This window comes from Phascolarctos cinereus, unplaced genomic scaffold, assembly GCF_003287225.1.
Source record: "Phascolarctos cinereus isolate Bilbo 61053 unplaced genomic scaffold, phaCin_HiC Scaffold_1;HRSCAF=81, whole genome shotgun sequence".
NCBI classification, from domain to species: Eukaryota; Metazoa; Chordata; class Mammalia; order Diprotodontia; family Phascolarctidae; genus Phascolarctos; species Phascolarctos cinereus.
In genome coordinates, this window is record NW_027555514.1 from 135,697,734 (window position 1) to 135,712,682 (window position 14,949).

The 14,949-nt window shown below is 36.5% G+C and overlaps 1 protein-coding gene across 4 annotated transcripts in view; it reads left to right on the forward strand.

The window, feature by feature from the left end:
• Positions 1–14,949, forward strand: part of DOCK4 (dedicator of cytokinesis 4) — a 554,933-nt gene that overhangs the window by 513,694 nt on the left and 26,290 nt on the right. For all 4 annotated transcript variants that reach the window (XM_020984638.2, XM_020984640.2, XM_020984641.2 and 1 more), the window contains 5 exons: positions 2,816–2,964; positions 5,937–6,023; positions 8,393–8,497; positions 11,499–11,640; positions 12,812–12,978. In XM_020984638.2, coding sequence (XP_020840297.1) covers positions 2,816–2,964; positions 5,937–6,023; positions 8,393–8,497; positions 11,499–11,640; positions 12,812–12,978 — 650 coding nt within the window. The remainder of the gene's footprint in view (positions 1–2,815; positions 2,965–5,936; positions 6,024–8,392; positions 8,498–11,498; positions 11,641–12,811; positions 12,979–14,949) is intronic.

Consider the following 14,949-nt stretch of genomic DNA (forward strand, 5'->3'; position numbering starts at 1 on the left):
AGAACTTTAGTCCATTTATTCCAGCTAGGTGATAGAGACATTTTGCTTCCCCAAAAGGAAGCCTACATATGTCTCTTTCTATTCTAGAAACAAATCAGTCTTTTCCTGAAATATGTTTACCCAATTTGCACTTATGATTTTCATGTTCCTCAAGGAATAGGTTATTTTTTTCAAATATTTTATTCTTCAGTCTTTAGCATATGTTATAATTCATGCCCTCATTCTTTTGTATCCATGGGGAAAGTAAAATGAATGAAAAAAAAACCCATTATTTTATATGGGGGGGTGTTTGTGTTAAATGGAATAAAACTTTTTCAGCCCTTTCTAAGTTCCTTCTATTCTAACTGAACTTTACCATTTCCATCTCTTCATCACATCTGGGAAGTTTGCACAATTTGAGTGCGGGCCAGAGCTTGAGGATCCACAGGTCACCCTCCTCGTTAGCTGGAACTTTATTAGCCAGCCCAGCCTGAATAGTATCACTCCATGCTCTGGCTATTCCCACTCCCACACAATCTGAGTCTTCTAAAGGACCTCACAGATTATCTACTTTATTTTATACCTAAACAAGAGGGTCAAACCAGTGGTCATCTACTTTAAGCCTTCCAATGATGATACCTAATGAGGTAGTCTACTTCTCTTTGGAGTAGCTCTAACAGTTAAGAATTTCTATTTATACTAGCTCTAAATTTGCCTCTCTGCCACTCCTTCTTGTGCCTTGGATGTCCTCCATGCCTGCAGGGCTCTGCTTTCTCACCTTCCCCTCTGACTTCCTTTAGAACTCAGTTCAAATCCCACCTTCCAAAGGAGGCCTAGTCTGCCTCTTTTTCCCTCCTTTCCTCCCCCTTTTCCCTTGCTCCCAGCTGCTAATGTCTTTTATATATATTTTGTTGTTGTTATTCGGTCATTTCAATCATGTCTGACTCTTTGTGATCCCATTTGGGATTGTCTTGGCAAAGGTGCTATGGTGGTTTGCCATTTCCTTCTCCAACTCATTTTATAGTGAAGAAACCTAGGTTTAGCTGATTTGCCCAGGGTCACACAGCTAGGAAGTGTGATTCTAGATTCGAACTCAAGAAGATCACTCTTCCTGACTCCAAGTCTGGTACTCCATCCACTTCACCACTAGCTGTGCCAAATACTAGATAGGCAGACAGACAGGTTAGATAGATAGATATAGATAGAGATGTATATATGTATATATATGTAATGGTAGAAATCAGGAGATATGGTTTCAGAAGATTCAGATTTTGATCTTTACTAGCTATGTGACCATAGGCAAGTTGAGCCTCATATTAACTTGTAATTAAACTTAAATTTAAGGGGAAAGGAAACAAGCATTTATTGCCTACTCTGTGCAGGGAGTTATGCTAAGCACTTTACAAATATTATCTCATTTGATCCTCACAACAGCCCTTAAGAATTAATTATCTACCTCACAAGGTTGTTATAGAAAGAGTGTTATATGCCTTAAAACACCATAAAGTTATGAGTTATTGCTTTAAAAGAAGAAGAAAATTGATTTGGCTAAGAAGTTCAAAGACATGAGAATTGTATGCAGATATAAAGAATAAATTATAACTTCACAATATTTATATACATGTGTGTAGAAATCACTTCATGTGGAAGGTAGGATGCAATATTAAAAACAAACTAATATAGTAAAGGTAAGGGTAATCTGAAAAAAATTCTACCTAAAATTACAGTATTTTTACAATGTCCGTGAGACAAATATCCCTTTATTTATTGCTGTTCATTTTTCAGATATATAGAATGAATAATCCATAGTTCTAGGAATGCATATAAATAACATATAACTACTTGAGTTTCATGTACATTCCTTAAAGCAAGCACATATTAAGCGAAAACACAGCCATCATGAGTTACATTGGGGCAACTGGGTGGCACAGCGAATAGAACGCTGGCCCTGGAGTCAGGAAGACTTGAGTTCAAAACCAGTCTCTGATATTTATTAGCTGTGTGATGCTGGCAAATCACTTAATCCCGTTGGCTTCAATTTCTTCCCCTGTAAAATGAGCTGAAGAAGGAAATGGTAAAACAGTCCAATGGCAAAATTCTCTGCGAAGAAAACCCCAAATAGGGTCACAAAGAGTCATACGTGACTAAATCAACTAAACAACAAATGAGTTACATTGATACTAGGGGCTGTGTAACAGTGGACAGACTGATGGTGTTGGAATCAGGGCAGTCTAGATCTTTGGGTCTCATTTCAGACATTTGATATCTTTGTGACGCTGGACAAGACACTTAGCCTATCTCTAAGTTAGTTTTGTCATCTGTAAAATGGGGATAATTATAATGTTGACTTCACGAGATTGTGATGAGGTCAAATGAGATAGTGCCTGAAAGGCTGTTAGCAAACTTTAGGGCATTATGTTAATACTAACTATTAATATTATTACTCTGGTTCAAAGTACTGTTGTACCCTCTGAAAGATCTAGAATGATAAGATGTGAGTAAAAGGAATGACTGATATAAACATTTTTCAGTTGTATTCAGTATTGCAAGCAAATTACATTAACATTTCAAGGGGAAATTATTATAACCTTTTGATTACAATGATAAATTGTGGCCTCTGCCTTTAATCAGGTTGGGAACCTTTGGGGAAATGGGAAAAGAACTGGCAGGATGAGATAGTGGATAGTACTAAAACCAGGGTACATATCTTATAAAATGACAACATTATAATTTCCTCCAAGTTGGCTGGAAATTTCTCCACGTAAAAGAGTCTTACATATAGCCATGTGGCTTTTAAGGCGCTATTTTAATGAATATGTTTTCCCTTAACTTTCAGAGGCTGCTTATACTCTCCTCTTGTACGATGAGTTACTGGAATGGTCTGATCGGCCCCTCAGGGAATTTTTAACTTATCCCATGCAAACAGAGTGGCAACGCAAAGAATACCTTCACCTCACCATCATTCAGAACTTTGACAGAGGCAAAGTAAGTGTCAGTGACCAGTCGTGTGTCTTTTGGTAATAACTAGAAAGTTTAAGGAAATAACAACAACATCTTTAAGTTCATTTAGGAGATTTAGGAGCCATCTTGGTGTAGTAGAGAGTCGACCTCAGGGTCAAGAAGACCTGGCTGGCTTCAAGGCCCATCTGTAACAATACAGGCTGTATGACTTAACCTCAGTGCCTGAGGCAATTCTGTAGGACAAATCAATTGTGGAATAGCTAGTGTTCTACTTTGGTAGAAGGATACTCCTCATTGGAAGTTTCCTTCACGGAAATCACTAATCAGATTTTTTTTTTAATGTCACTTCTCAACTTTCTTCTGCAAAATCCTCTATGTATCCTCATTATCTGCAGCAGAGGTGGAGAACCTCTGGCCTCAAGACCACATGTGGCCCTCTAGGTCCTCAAGTGTGGCCCTTTGAGTCCAAACTTCACAGAACAAATCCCCCTTAATAAAAAGATTTGTTCTGTAAAACTTGGACTCAGTCAAAAGACTGCACCCAAGGACCTAGAAAGCCACATGTGGCCTCGAGGTTCACTGTCCTTGATCTGGGAATATCCAATTTACTGTCCTCCTGCCTTTTGAGAGTTTTGACAACCAACTACTTTCAGTTGGTTGTTTTTATTTTTGTTTTTAATTCTTGACCCTAGCCCAATTACCTCATAGTAATAGTAATGATGATTAAAAACAATAATAGCTAATTTATTTGGGTATGTGTGTGGTTACTATGTGCCAGGCACTGTGCTAAGTGCTTTACTCTTATTTTAGTTGATGTTCATGACCATCAGAGGTAGGTGCTGTTATTATCTTCATCTTACAGATAAGGAAACTGGATCAAACAGAGAACTAAAGTGACTTGCCCAGGGTCACACAGCTAATAATTATCTTAGGACAAATTTGAACTCACGTCTTCTAGGTCTAATACTGCATCTAGTACACCACCTACCTGCTCTTAAAAATGCTCTGTAATATATGTCAATTTGTTTGTAACTAGAGTTAAGTAAAATTTAAAATTATTGGAAATTCTGCAATGTTACAATGTGCAATGGAAAAAGCATTGACTTTAGAGACAGAAGATACAGGGGTTTGGATCTTAGCTCTTCTACTTACTACCCTTGTAATTGTGGAAAAGTGACCCCAGTGGACCTCAGTTTCCTCATCTATAAAATGAGGTAGTTGAACTTGTACAGTCCCTTTTAACTCTAAATCTATAAACCTCTGACCACAAAACTAAGATGAAGAATCATTGACCAACTCATTTGTCTTAATGTATGTTTTCAGTTTCCTTTCGTTAAGCCAGTTCAAGTAGAATGAGTGGTACAGTGTAGAGTTCAGAATTTCTTCGTCATAGGACCTGGATTCAAGCCCTGGTTCTACTCCTGTGTATGACTTTGTGCAGCTTATTTGACCTCTTTCCTGATCTGTACAATGAGAGGGTTGGCCCTCATGACCTCTAAGATCTCTAAATATGTTATCCTGGGATCTATAGCTTGGCATTTGCCATGAGGTTTTTATGTTTTAACTGAGCATTCAGATCCTTCAGTGATAGGTGCTTTATATGTATCTAGTTTGGGGTTAAGGGAAAGCCAGAGACCTGTAATTCTACCATATATCATAGTTCTGTCAAAAAAGTATAATGTGATGTGTCTCAAAATTTAAAAGGAGGAAAATGCTTCTTTTCTTTTCTGCCTTTTTACCTGAGTAAACAGCTTTGATATCTAGTTATCCTGGCAGTGAACGAAATCCCTCTGTGCCCTTCCACAGTCAAGTCTCTCACCTGTTGAGTTAATTGCTGGTCACAAATTCAGTTTTATCTCTGCCTGCTTGTATTAAGCCATTCCCAGGAGTTTGTGTTAGATCAAAGCATCTATGCAGTGCAGTGGCCAGCAAATAGCCAAAGTTGGCAGGTGTTGTGTTAATGCCTCCGGATCTGGGAGTGCAATTTGGGTAATTGAGGAGGAAGGGGTAGCCATCATGGTTCTATCAGGAGGGAGTAATTGCTCCTTGGTGGTCAGTGGTAATCACACCTCAGCATCCAGGGCCTAATTTCCTCTCCTCTCTCTGGCCACTATTGAATTTAAATTCTAATGAAGAATACATGGATATGCAATTGAAATGACAGCTGAAAAAATTGTTTCTGCATTCAAAACTAGTAGATGCTGCTGGTGAGACTTTAATCTGCCTTTTTTTTTTCTCCCTGGTCATGAAAGCTTCTTACTACTTTATAGACCTCTGGAATTTTTAACCACACATACACACACAGAGAGGAATTGTCGGGGGTGGAGGGAGGTCAATATTTTCACAGGAACATGGCAAAGATTAATAAAAAAAAAATTGGGGGGGTATGTGTGGAAGTGAAATGTCTAAATCTGTGATTTCATTGGTGTGAGGAGCACCCAGTGTAGAAACTCCCTCCCTTTTTGCAGATTGACAGTTTTTTTCTAACTACAATCTTAGGTGCCTGGAGCATTAAGAGGTTAAATGACTTGCCCATGGTCAAGTAGTAAGTATGTGGCAGAGGAGTACTTGACCACAATCTTCCTGACTTCAAGACCAGCCCTTTTTGCCCTCTCTCTCCTGACTCTCATGTAGGGAATGTTCTGTTAAATGTATAACAACCTGCCCTCTGAGGGGGAAAATGTGCACATGACACACATTTGAGTTTAATCCACATCATTAACATTTTCTCTGTTATTTTCTGAAGTCTATACAATCAACAAAACCGTCCAGTCCTGATTTGTAGTCTTTGCCAATTTCTAAGGTATAAATGCTCATACTGGGAATTTGACAATTATGTGGAGCTGGTTCAAGTTGGCTCCAGCACACCCCTGCAAGGCATAATTAATCTATGATCTAGGCAATTTGGAATTTTCAAAGGAGCATATCATAACTAAGAGGTGTAAGTTGCATGGCTTGATGGCCAAATTGTTTCTATGTCATCTCTTTGTCCACAGTGTTGGGAGAATGGTATTATCTTATGCCGGAAGATTGCAGAGCAATATGAAAGCTATTACGACTACAGAAACCTGAGCAAGATGCGGGTAATGTACCTGGTGGAATCTAATCAAGGAGTTAAGGGAGCATCTTTTTCAATTAGTTTTCTGAAGAACATTTGTGAAATTAGATTTCATTTGCAATATTGCAAATCTTGCTTAAAAATGTTTTTGGACGGTTTCCTTGTGAAATATGCACTGACATTGGAAATAGCAAATGGACCTACCTGAAAATTTTTGTGGACTTCCAATTCGATTACTTGGGGAGGGCTGGAGATCATTAGTACGTAATCTATTCTTGTACACTAAATCTTCAGCACTTAATCTATCCTATGGGTGAGATTTTTTGGCTTTTATAAAAAAATGCTCTTCAGACTGTCACAAGGCAATAAATATACACATGTATTTCTCTGTTACAAAAATCTGCCAAGCAGAGCATTGGAAACTGTTAATTTAACCCGATTAATATTGGACTGGGTTCTCTTTATGGAGGAGTAAATTGTGTTTGTTTTGTCATTAAGCTGGGGTGGTGGTTTTTAAAATTTTTTTAAAAATTCATTTATTTTTAGTTTTCAACATTTATTTCCACAAGATTTTGAATTCCAAATTTTCACCCCATCTCACCACTCCCCCAACCCAAGATGGCATGCATTCTGAATAGCCCTTCCCCTAGTCTGTCCTCCCTTCTATCTCTCCCCCGCCTTCTCTTATCTCCTTCCCATTCTATTTTCCTATAGAGCAGGATAGATTTCTATACCCCGTTTCTTGTATTTCTTATTCCCCAGTTGCATGTGAAAACATTTTTTTTGAACATATGCTTTTAAAACTTTGGGTTCCAAATTTTCTCCCTTCCTCCCTCACTACCCACCCTCACTGAAAAGGCAAGCAACTCAATATAGGTTATGCATGTGCAGTTATGCAAAACACTTCCATAGTAGTCATGATGTGAAAAACTGACTCTTGGGGGCAGCTAGGTGGAGCAGTGGATAGAGCACCAGCCCTGAATTCAGGAGGACCCGAGTTCAAATCCTGCCTCAGACATATAACATTTAACTAGCTATTTGACCCTGGGCAAGTCACTTAACCCCATTGCCTAGCCAAAAAAAAAAAAAAAAGAAAAAGAAAGGAAAAAAAACTATTTCCCTTAAACCTATCCCACCCCCCCATTTATTCTATTCTCTCTTTTGACCCTGTCCCTCCTCAAAAGTGTTTGCTTCTGATTACCCCCTTTCCCAATCTGCCCTCCTCTCTATCATTCCCCTGCTCTCTTGTCCCCTTCTCCCCTTGTTTTCCTGTAGGATAAGACAAATTTCCATACCCAGTTGAGTGTGTATGTTATTCCCTCCTTAAGCCAAATCCTATGAGAAGATTCACTCATTCTCTCTTACTTTCCCCTGTAAGAGCCTTTTCTTTTCTGTTTTTTGTGAGATAATTTATGGGGTGGTGGTTCTTGACCACAGAGAAGAATTGTGTTTTTAAATGTAGTACATTATGCTGGCTCTGTCAGGCCTCAGAGTTTGAGATTTCAGACTTTGGGTTGTTGCTATTTGGCAGAAGTGAGGGTTACAACATTGAGTCACAGTGGCCCGTAGGTGCAATAGTTGCTAAGATTTTTTTTAAACTCAAAGCATTAAACATCACTCTTGCTGCTCCATGGAGTATCATCCACAGAGAAAAAAGCTTTCACATGCAATAATAGTTTTACTACGGAAGACTTTGTGTTGCTGAAACCAGGAATTGCAAACTTGATGCATTTTGTTAAATGCCTCGTGGTTTCAAGTTATATTTAAAGGCTTTCTGTGCACAGGGGGCCTAATATATCAGATTCTTTTGTATTAGAATTGTTACCACAAAACTATCTAGTTTAAGGAATGCTTGCATCCTCTAGAGTGAAAAGTTGACCATCTGTAGGGCTGAAATCCACAATTGTGTATACCAGACCATCAAATTCTATATCACATACAAGTGTAATTTATTATTCATAGAAATAACTGGATTCACTTGTGTTTTGAAAGATCCATTCCATGCCCCCCCCAAAAAAACCCCTACTCCAATTTCCTGGCATTTTCCTCATCAGTGAATTCCAGGAGACTAAAAAGACATGTGAAATTGGTCACTTCAGTTCTGAGTGAATAGGCATTGTTTGATTTAAAATGCAAAAGGTTTTCATTTTGACATTCTATATTAACCTATGTTTCATTGTGAATAATGCATTGCGTGATTGTGTTGTGAATGAATAGAAAGAATTCAATTGAACTTCAGGATAAGTTTCACCCAAGAAAACAAGAAGTATATGAAAACCATCTTTCTAGAAATTAAACTAAGAAATTCAGATATTCAGGAAACAGTAGCCTCTGTCAATTATCAGTGTTAAAGACCAGCCAGAAACGTTTAAAGGTTTTCTTGTGCTTTCTCAGATGATGGAAGCCTCTTTATATGACAAGATCATGGACCAACAACGTCTTGAACCAGAGTTTTTTAGAGTTGGATTTTATGGGAAAAAATTTCCATTTTTCTTAAGAGTGAGTACATGGCGTTTTTAGTTTTCTTTCATACTTCCAACACCAATTCCTTCAATTAGGAGGACTCTATCATGTTAGAACTGCTTTACTCTTTCTGAAAATGTTAGAAAATCCTTGGATTATCTTTTTTATCTTTTTAAGCTAGAAATCTAATAATAATCTGCAATAGCATAGATTTAGAATTACTTAAATCCATCAGAACAAAGATTAGCTCTCCTATCTAGATTTACTTCAGGTTATTATTGGATATACTGTGTTGTATAATTATAGTTGTTTCCACTTTTTAGTCTTATGCACCTATGTTTCTAGTTAACACTGTTAATGCTGCAATTTTTATAATGGCGGTATTAGGGTAGGAGATGGAGTTAATGGAACCGTCAAAAAGGTGTAGTAGTTCTACATCTTGGAATGCAAACCTGGAAGAAAGAGGATTGTTTTGTGAAAGAAAAAGTCAGCACCATACCAACAATGAAATTCCTACTGATTACTACTAATAACTATTTTCTACAAAATACATTGTTCATAAAGTATGTGTTCATAAAGAAACTTCTAGTTTTATAATACTAATAAATAAGACACTGGGCTCCATTTTCCATCTTTCTTATGTTAGTGCCAAGAAACGAATGAAAAATTGAAAGTAGAGCCACTGCGTGGCATTAAATGAATTTTGATGCTCACGTCCACAGTTTTAGGGAAAATAGGACCAAATAATTTTAACCTTAAATCTTTAATGCTTAAAGATGTTAGTATTAATGGTGTCCCAAATTTTACTTTGTATCTGAACGTATACTTGGCAATATGAGGATGGAGAAGTAAAAGAGGAAGGAAAGGAAATAGAATTCATCTTAAAAGTTTCATACTCCAAAAGTCCAATAAGGTTAAACAAAGTGTGAGTTGACTCATTGACCACATATCCAAATGATTGATTGAATTTCTTTATTGAAATGCTTTCTACACCAAGATGCTTTGGCATCACTTAGTCTTTGGTTTTCATTTTGCTTTAATAACAGAGCATTTCTATATTTTGAGATATGTGCAAAATTTGAGGATCAAGAAGCAAGATTAGTCCAACTCAGTACATAATTTAACTTCCAAAAACAATGAAATTACTGTTAAAAGAAACTACTTGAATTGAGTTCAAAAACAATAAAGTTAACATGTCAGCATTTTGAAAGTAGAGCTTTTATTAGCAAGCATGTGGGACGTGGTCCATATATATTAAAGGGTGTACATAATACACGCACACAAACATCTGAGACACTTTACAAGATGATGCAAGACTTAAATGCTAAGTACTGAATCACAAAGGGTGGCTGTATTTAAAATGAAAGAAAAGAAATGATTTTCCCTATCTTTCACCATTATAACCTGGGATCTTTGCCCAAGATATCCTAGCTCAGTAACTATGAAGTATAATGTGAACCACCCTAGGTATCTAGTAAGCACAATTAATGTCAATTAAAGAGGCAATAAGAAAGATCTGTAAGAGGTATGAGTCATTAATTTTCAAAGTCAGTTTAGCAAATTAGAAAACTGCATTAGTTAATAGAATAAATTTCATTAAATAAGTCCCTTGAAAATGTTTTATCCAGGGTATATATCAATTTCTAAATCATTTCTCTTTTTAAAAATGTTCCTTGCATATTAATGTGATTTTCTACTGAACAATAGGAAAGTGTTACCCTCTGTTGGCTAAAAATATGAACTGCAGGACTACTCTTCAAGAATCAGTGTTTCAGATGTTCTATCCATTCGCCTTCAAAAAGAACTTTCTCTTTCCTGATAAGTCAAGACAATTAAAACTATAAAATATATGCAATATCTATTTTTTATTATGGAAAATAGCTTAACAGATATACCTGTCATAACAGAAGCTTTACTTTCTCTGGAGTTATTGTGATATGAAATATGACACATAAAAATGTCTGTGTGTATATAGAGAGGGAGAAAGGGAGAGTGACATATTTCTCTCTCTCCATATATATATGTATATATATATATATATATATGCATATTTATATATGTATATCTATGTATGTATGTATTTGGGGAAAGTCCTGACATATGATTAGGGAAGGGAAATTCTACTGTGGACATTTCATCAATTAATGCAGGTCAGCAACTTATCTGTAACTTACAGTCTTAGAAGTTGTTTTGGGCAGTGAGAATTTACATCCCATTGCCAATGTGTCTTAGAGGCATGATGTGAATGGAAGTTTTCTTGACTCCAAAGCCAGCTTTCCACTCTGCTATATAGTGATTCCATTATGCATACTGCCTCTCTCTGTACCAAGTTGTAATAGAGAAAATTCCCAATGTACTCATTATCTAACCAAATAGCAAACTTAATTTCAGAATTATTTCCTTTTCCCTCATATCCTTACTGAACTCATAAAGGTTTATTTATAGCTCTCCAAGATTTTACTAAATTGTTGTCTCACACATGCAAGAATTGCTTTAAAAGTTTAGCCATTTAATGACTGATGGGTCAGTTTCATTCATATGTCTACACAGGAACCATTAATTGGATACTCTTTGGTGGTGACAGTTGGAGATAGGGGAGTATGATGGTTTTTAATCGAGATTCTAACATGTCTTAGGGTTATAGAACTTAGAGCTGGATTGGATCTTTGAGATTATCTCATCCAAGTCTCTCATTTTAATTGTGCATGTTTGCATCCAGATTGAACGGATTGGCTTTGTTTCAAAGTTTCATACTCTGAGCAAATCATGCACTCCTGTAAGAAAATCTATAAGACCTGGAATCATGTATACTAAGAGGTCATTTCAGAATCTACAAAACAAAATATGTGGCATTTAGTTTGCATGTTTTAAAATTAGTCCAGTTTCTCATTTTCAGACTAGTGCTACTTCATGTAATCAAGCTGATGTGAAGATGTCAGTGTTCATTTTAATGTTGCTATCCTCCTCCACGTAATGGTACTTCAGACGTCTTGATAATTTGCTTATTGTTGTATTTTTCTTGCCCTTCCCCCTCTAGAACAAAGAATTTGTTTGCCGAGGGCATGACTATGAAAGACTGGAAGCTTTCCAGCAACGGATGCTGAATGAGTTCCCACATGCTATTGCTATGCAACATGCCAATCAGCCTGATGAGACCATCTTTCAGGCAGAAGCACAGTGTATCCATACATGCGGAAGGGTGGTGTTCTTATTAAATGGCACTAACCATTCACTACCCAATTTTTTTCCAAGGTTCTTGAGTGGTTACTCTTTTTTTGTGGGGGGAGGGAGGGAGAGGTGGGGAGGAAGAGAATGTCTGCATACTATTTGTGTTACAGTCTCTTTCTGCTCATTTAATTTCACTGGGTTCCTGGCAAACAGTTTCCAGCTGCTGTTTTTAAATGATGATTGGAACTGAAAAGAAATCCTTTATATCGGAAAATCTCCTTTTAATTAAAATTATTCTCCAGCACAGCCATGCTTTTGAAAGCTATTTTAGCAGTTCTCTTAAAGTAATTTGCTTCTATATTATATAGTGGCAACTAGCTCAATTCAGAGAAAGGATAGCGCTGTTTATTTGCATAATTCACTATCCCCTTTTTCTTTGGTATTCTCATTTTGAAATGGAGGAATGGGAAAAGGCAGAACAGCCTTTATTAATTGCTATTAAGAGTCTCACCTACTACTGTCTAAAGAACAGTAGATCAACTAGTGACCTAGCAGAGGCAAAATTGATTAACTCTGGTACTCTTATCTGACTTAGCCTGCAGCTATGAAACTATTGTTCTTTAACCCCTTTGGAAGTTTTTTCTGGGTACCGTGAATGACATTGCAAAGCAAAAACCAAATAAATAAATAAATAAATGAATGAATGAATAAATGAATGAATGAATGAATAAAGGAAAGACAGTTATTTAGGGATTGAACATTTTTTCTTATAATGGCACAACAGAGAATGTATTTAAATAGATTGAGTTATATCATAATTGATAAAAACAGGTCAGTCATAAACAAAAATCAAATTATAAATTTTTTTAAAAATCATAAAATATTTATGCCATTGAAACGCACACAAGATTTACCTGCCTAGAGCCATCAGTAGTTGGTTTATGGCCTAAAGATTTTAAAAATAATTTCAATTAATTAGGACTTCAGTTATTTTCTGCTGATTTTTTTAAAAAGGGGGAGGGGAATAGGAGTGGTCCAGAATTGAATGGAGCCAACACAGACCTCACCATAGGGGAGCAATCAGTGTTTATCTGCAATTTGATTCTTGAAAACCTTTAGATCCAGATAAACTTCCTTGGCTTTTGCAGTTCCAGGTTTCTTTCCTTAATCATTTGAATACAGATCTGCAGATCTATGCTGTGACTCCCATCCCTGAGAGCCAGGAGGTCTTGCAGAGAGAAGGCATCCCAGACAACATCAAAAGCTTCTATAAAGTGAATCATATTTGGAGATTTCGCTATGATAGGCCATTCCACAAAGGAACTAAAGATAAGGAGAATGAATTCAAGGTACCATCAACTTCTTTTATGTCACATTTCCTCGACTATATTTTAAGCTCTTTGAAGGCAGAGAATGGATCTTTTCATTCTTTTGAACTTTCTAAAGCAGTTAATATAGAATATAGTGGTATCTATGTAAATAACTGTGTAACTCAACAATTTAAATGAATTAAACTGTACTAGCAGACATGTAGCTTGAAGAGAAATGGACTAGAATTCAGAAGATTGGATTTCTAGTCCCATCTTTACCACTGGGCTTTGGGGTAAGTAACTCTCTCTGGGCTTCAATTTTCTTATCTGTAAAATAAGGGTCTTGGACAAGAAAATCTCTAAGGTTCCTTTTATCATTATCTATGCTTTTAACATTGAATAGATTATGGGAACTTCAAGGAACTTATTCACAGATACAAAGTGATGAAGTTTATAGATGATGAATTTTAATGTGATGAATTTTAAATAAATTCTCTGCAGTAGAAAACAACTTTGTAGCCTTTGGAGAATCTTGTTAGTTTGTTTTAATTGCTATTTTCATTAGAGAAGGTGTACTTAGGAACTTCTCACGTGACGGGTGAAGACATATCTTTTATTTCTGTCTACTTACCTAATCATCTGACTCTTCTTATATATCCCATATACTACTGAGTTTGGGACTTTCAAAAGTAAAGGGTAATAAGACTTGCAACCATACCATCTGGGGAGAAAGGCAAGATTCTTTGGCAGACAGAATATAATATGGCTTTCTATTTCTGAATACAGCGACATTTTGGAGACCAGATACATCACTTAAGAGAGGGAGTAGGTCCCTCTTAAAACCTAATCATTGAAATTACTTAGTTTTATGTGTAATTTCTTCCATCATGGCTACTCTATAAAAAGACACATAGAATTTTAGATTTGGAAAGGACCTTAGAGATTATCTAGCAGAAAACATTTCTGGGAAATGTTTCTAGAAAACATTCTGGTGTGGCCAGTACTGCAAAAATAATTAAATTCTTAGTAAATGCTTGTTGTTGATATGTATTCATTTTGTTATCCAAACATCTATAATTTATACCTAATTCTCATTATAAAAACCTCATTTTTCTTATTTAGCTATCTTACCCAAAGTAGACCTTTATAGGTAGGTATGGGACGGAGAGGGCCATACCAGGGACTTTGTGAATGTAGAAAACTTCCAGTTTGGACATTCCCTTCATCCAAGACAAATCAGCAAGTTGTCACTATGTAATTTGATATCTGAGTACCTAAGGCCCTGGAAGTTAAATAACTTGTTGGTGGTCTTATAAGTAGTGTTTGGGGCGTCTATGTGGCTTGGTGAATAGAGTGCCCAGCCTGAAGTCAGAAAGACTCATTTTCGTTAGTAAATATTTGAGGCCAGATTTAAACTAACTGTGTGACCCTGGGCAAGTCACTTAACTTTGCATCATTTCCTAATCTGTAAAATGAACTGGAGAAGGAAATGGCAAACCACTCCAGTATCTTTGCCAAGAAAATCCTAACGGGGTCATGACGAATTGAATAGAACTGAAAAACGACTAAACCCAACAAGTAGTGTTTGGTAGAAGCAGGAAGTATACCTAGGACTTCCTTACTTCAAGGCTGGTCCAAGATACCTCCACCACCACATTGTCTTTCAAAATTTTTCATGTAACTACAGACTGTGAACACAGGGCTTTATCACCTTCCAGCTTTTGAGCTATTAACCATACCAGTACTTTTTCAAAAACAGCAAATTCAGTTAAACTTCTTTAGAATGTGGAGGGGTTGCTGTTCAAAATCCGTGTTTTGTGAATATTAATGCATTTATATATTACTTTAAGGTTTGCAAAATGCTTTACATGTAGTATCTCGTTTGATCCTTACTGCAGTCCAGGGAACAGGTGCTATCATCTCTATTTTATAGTTGGAAAAGCTAAGGATTAGAAAATTCAAATGATTTTTCCAGGGTAACATAAGTGGTAGTGTTGGGGGCAGGATTTG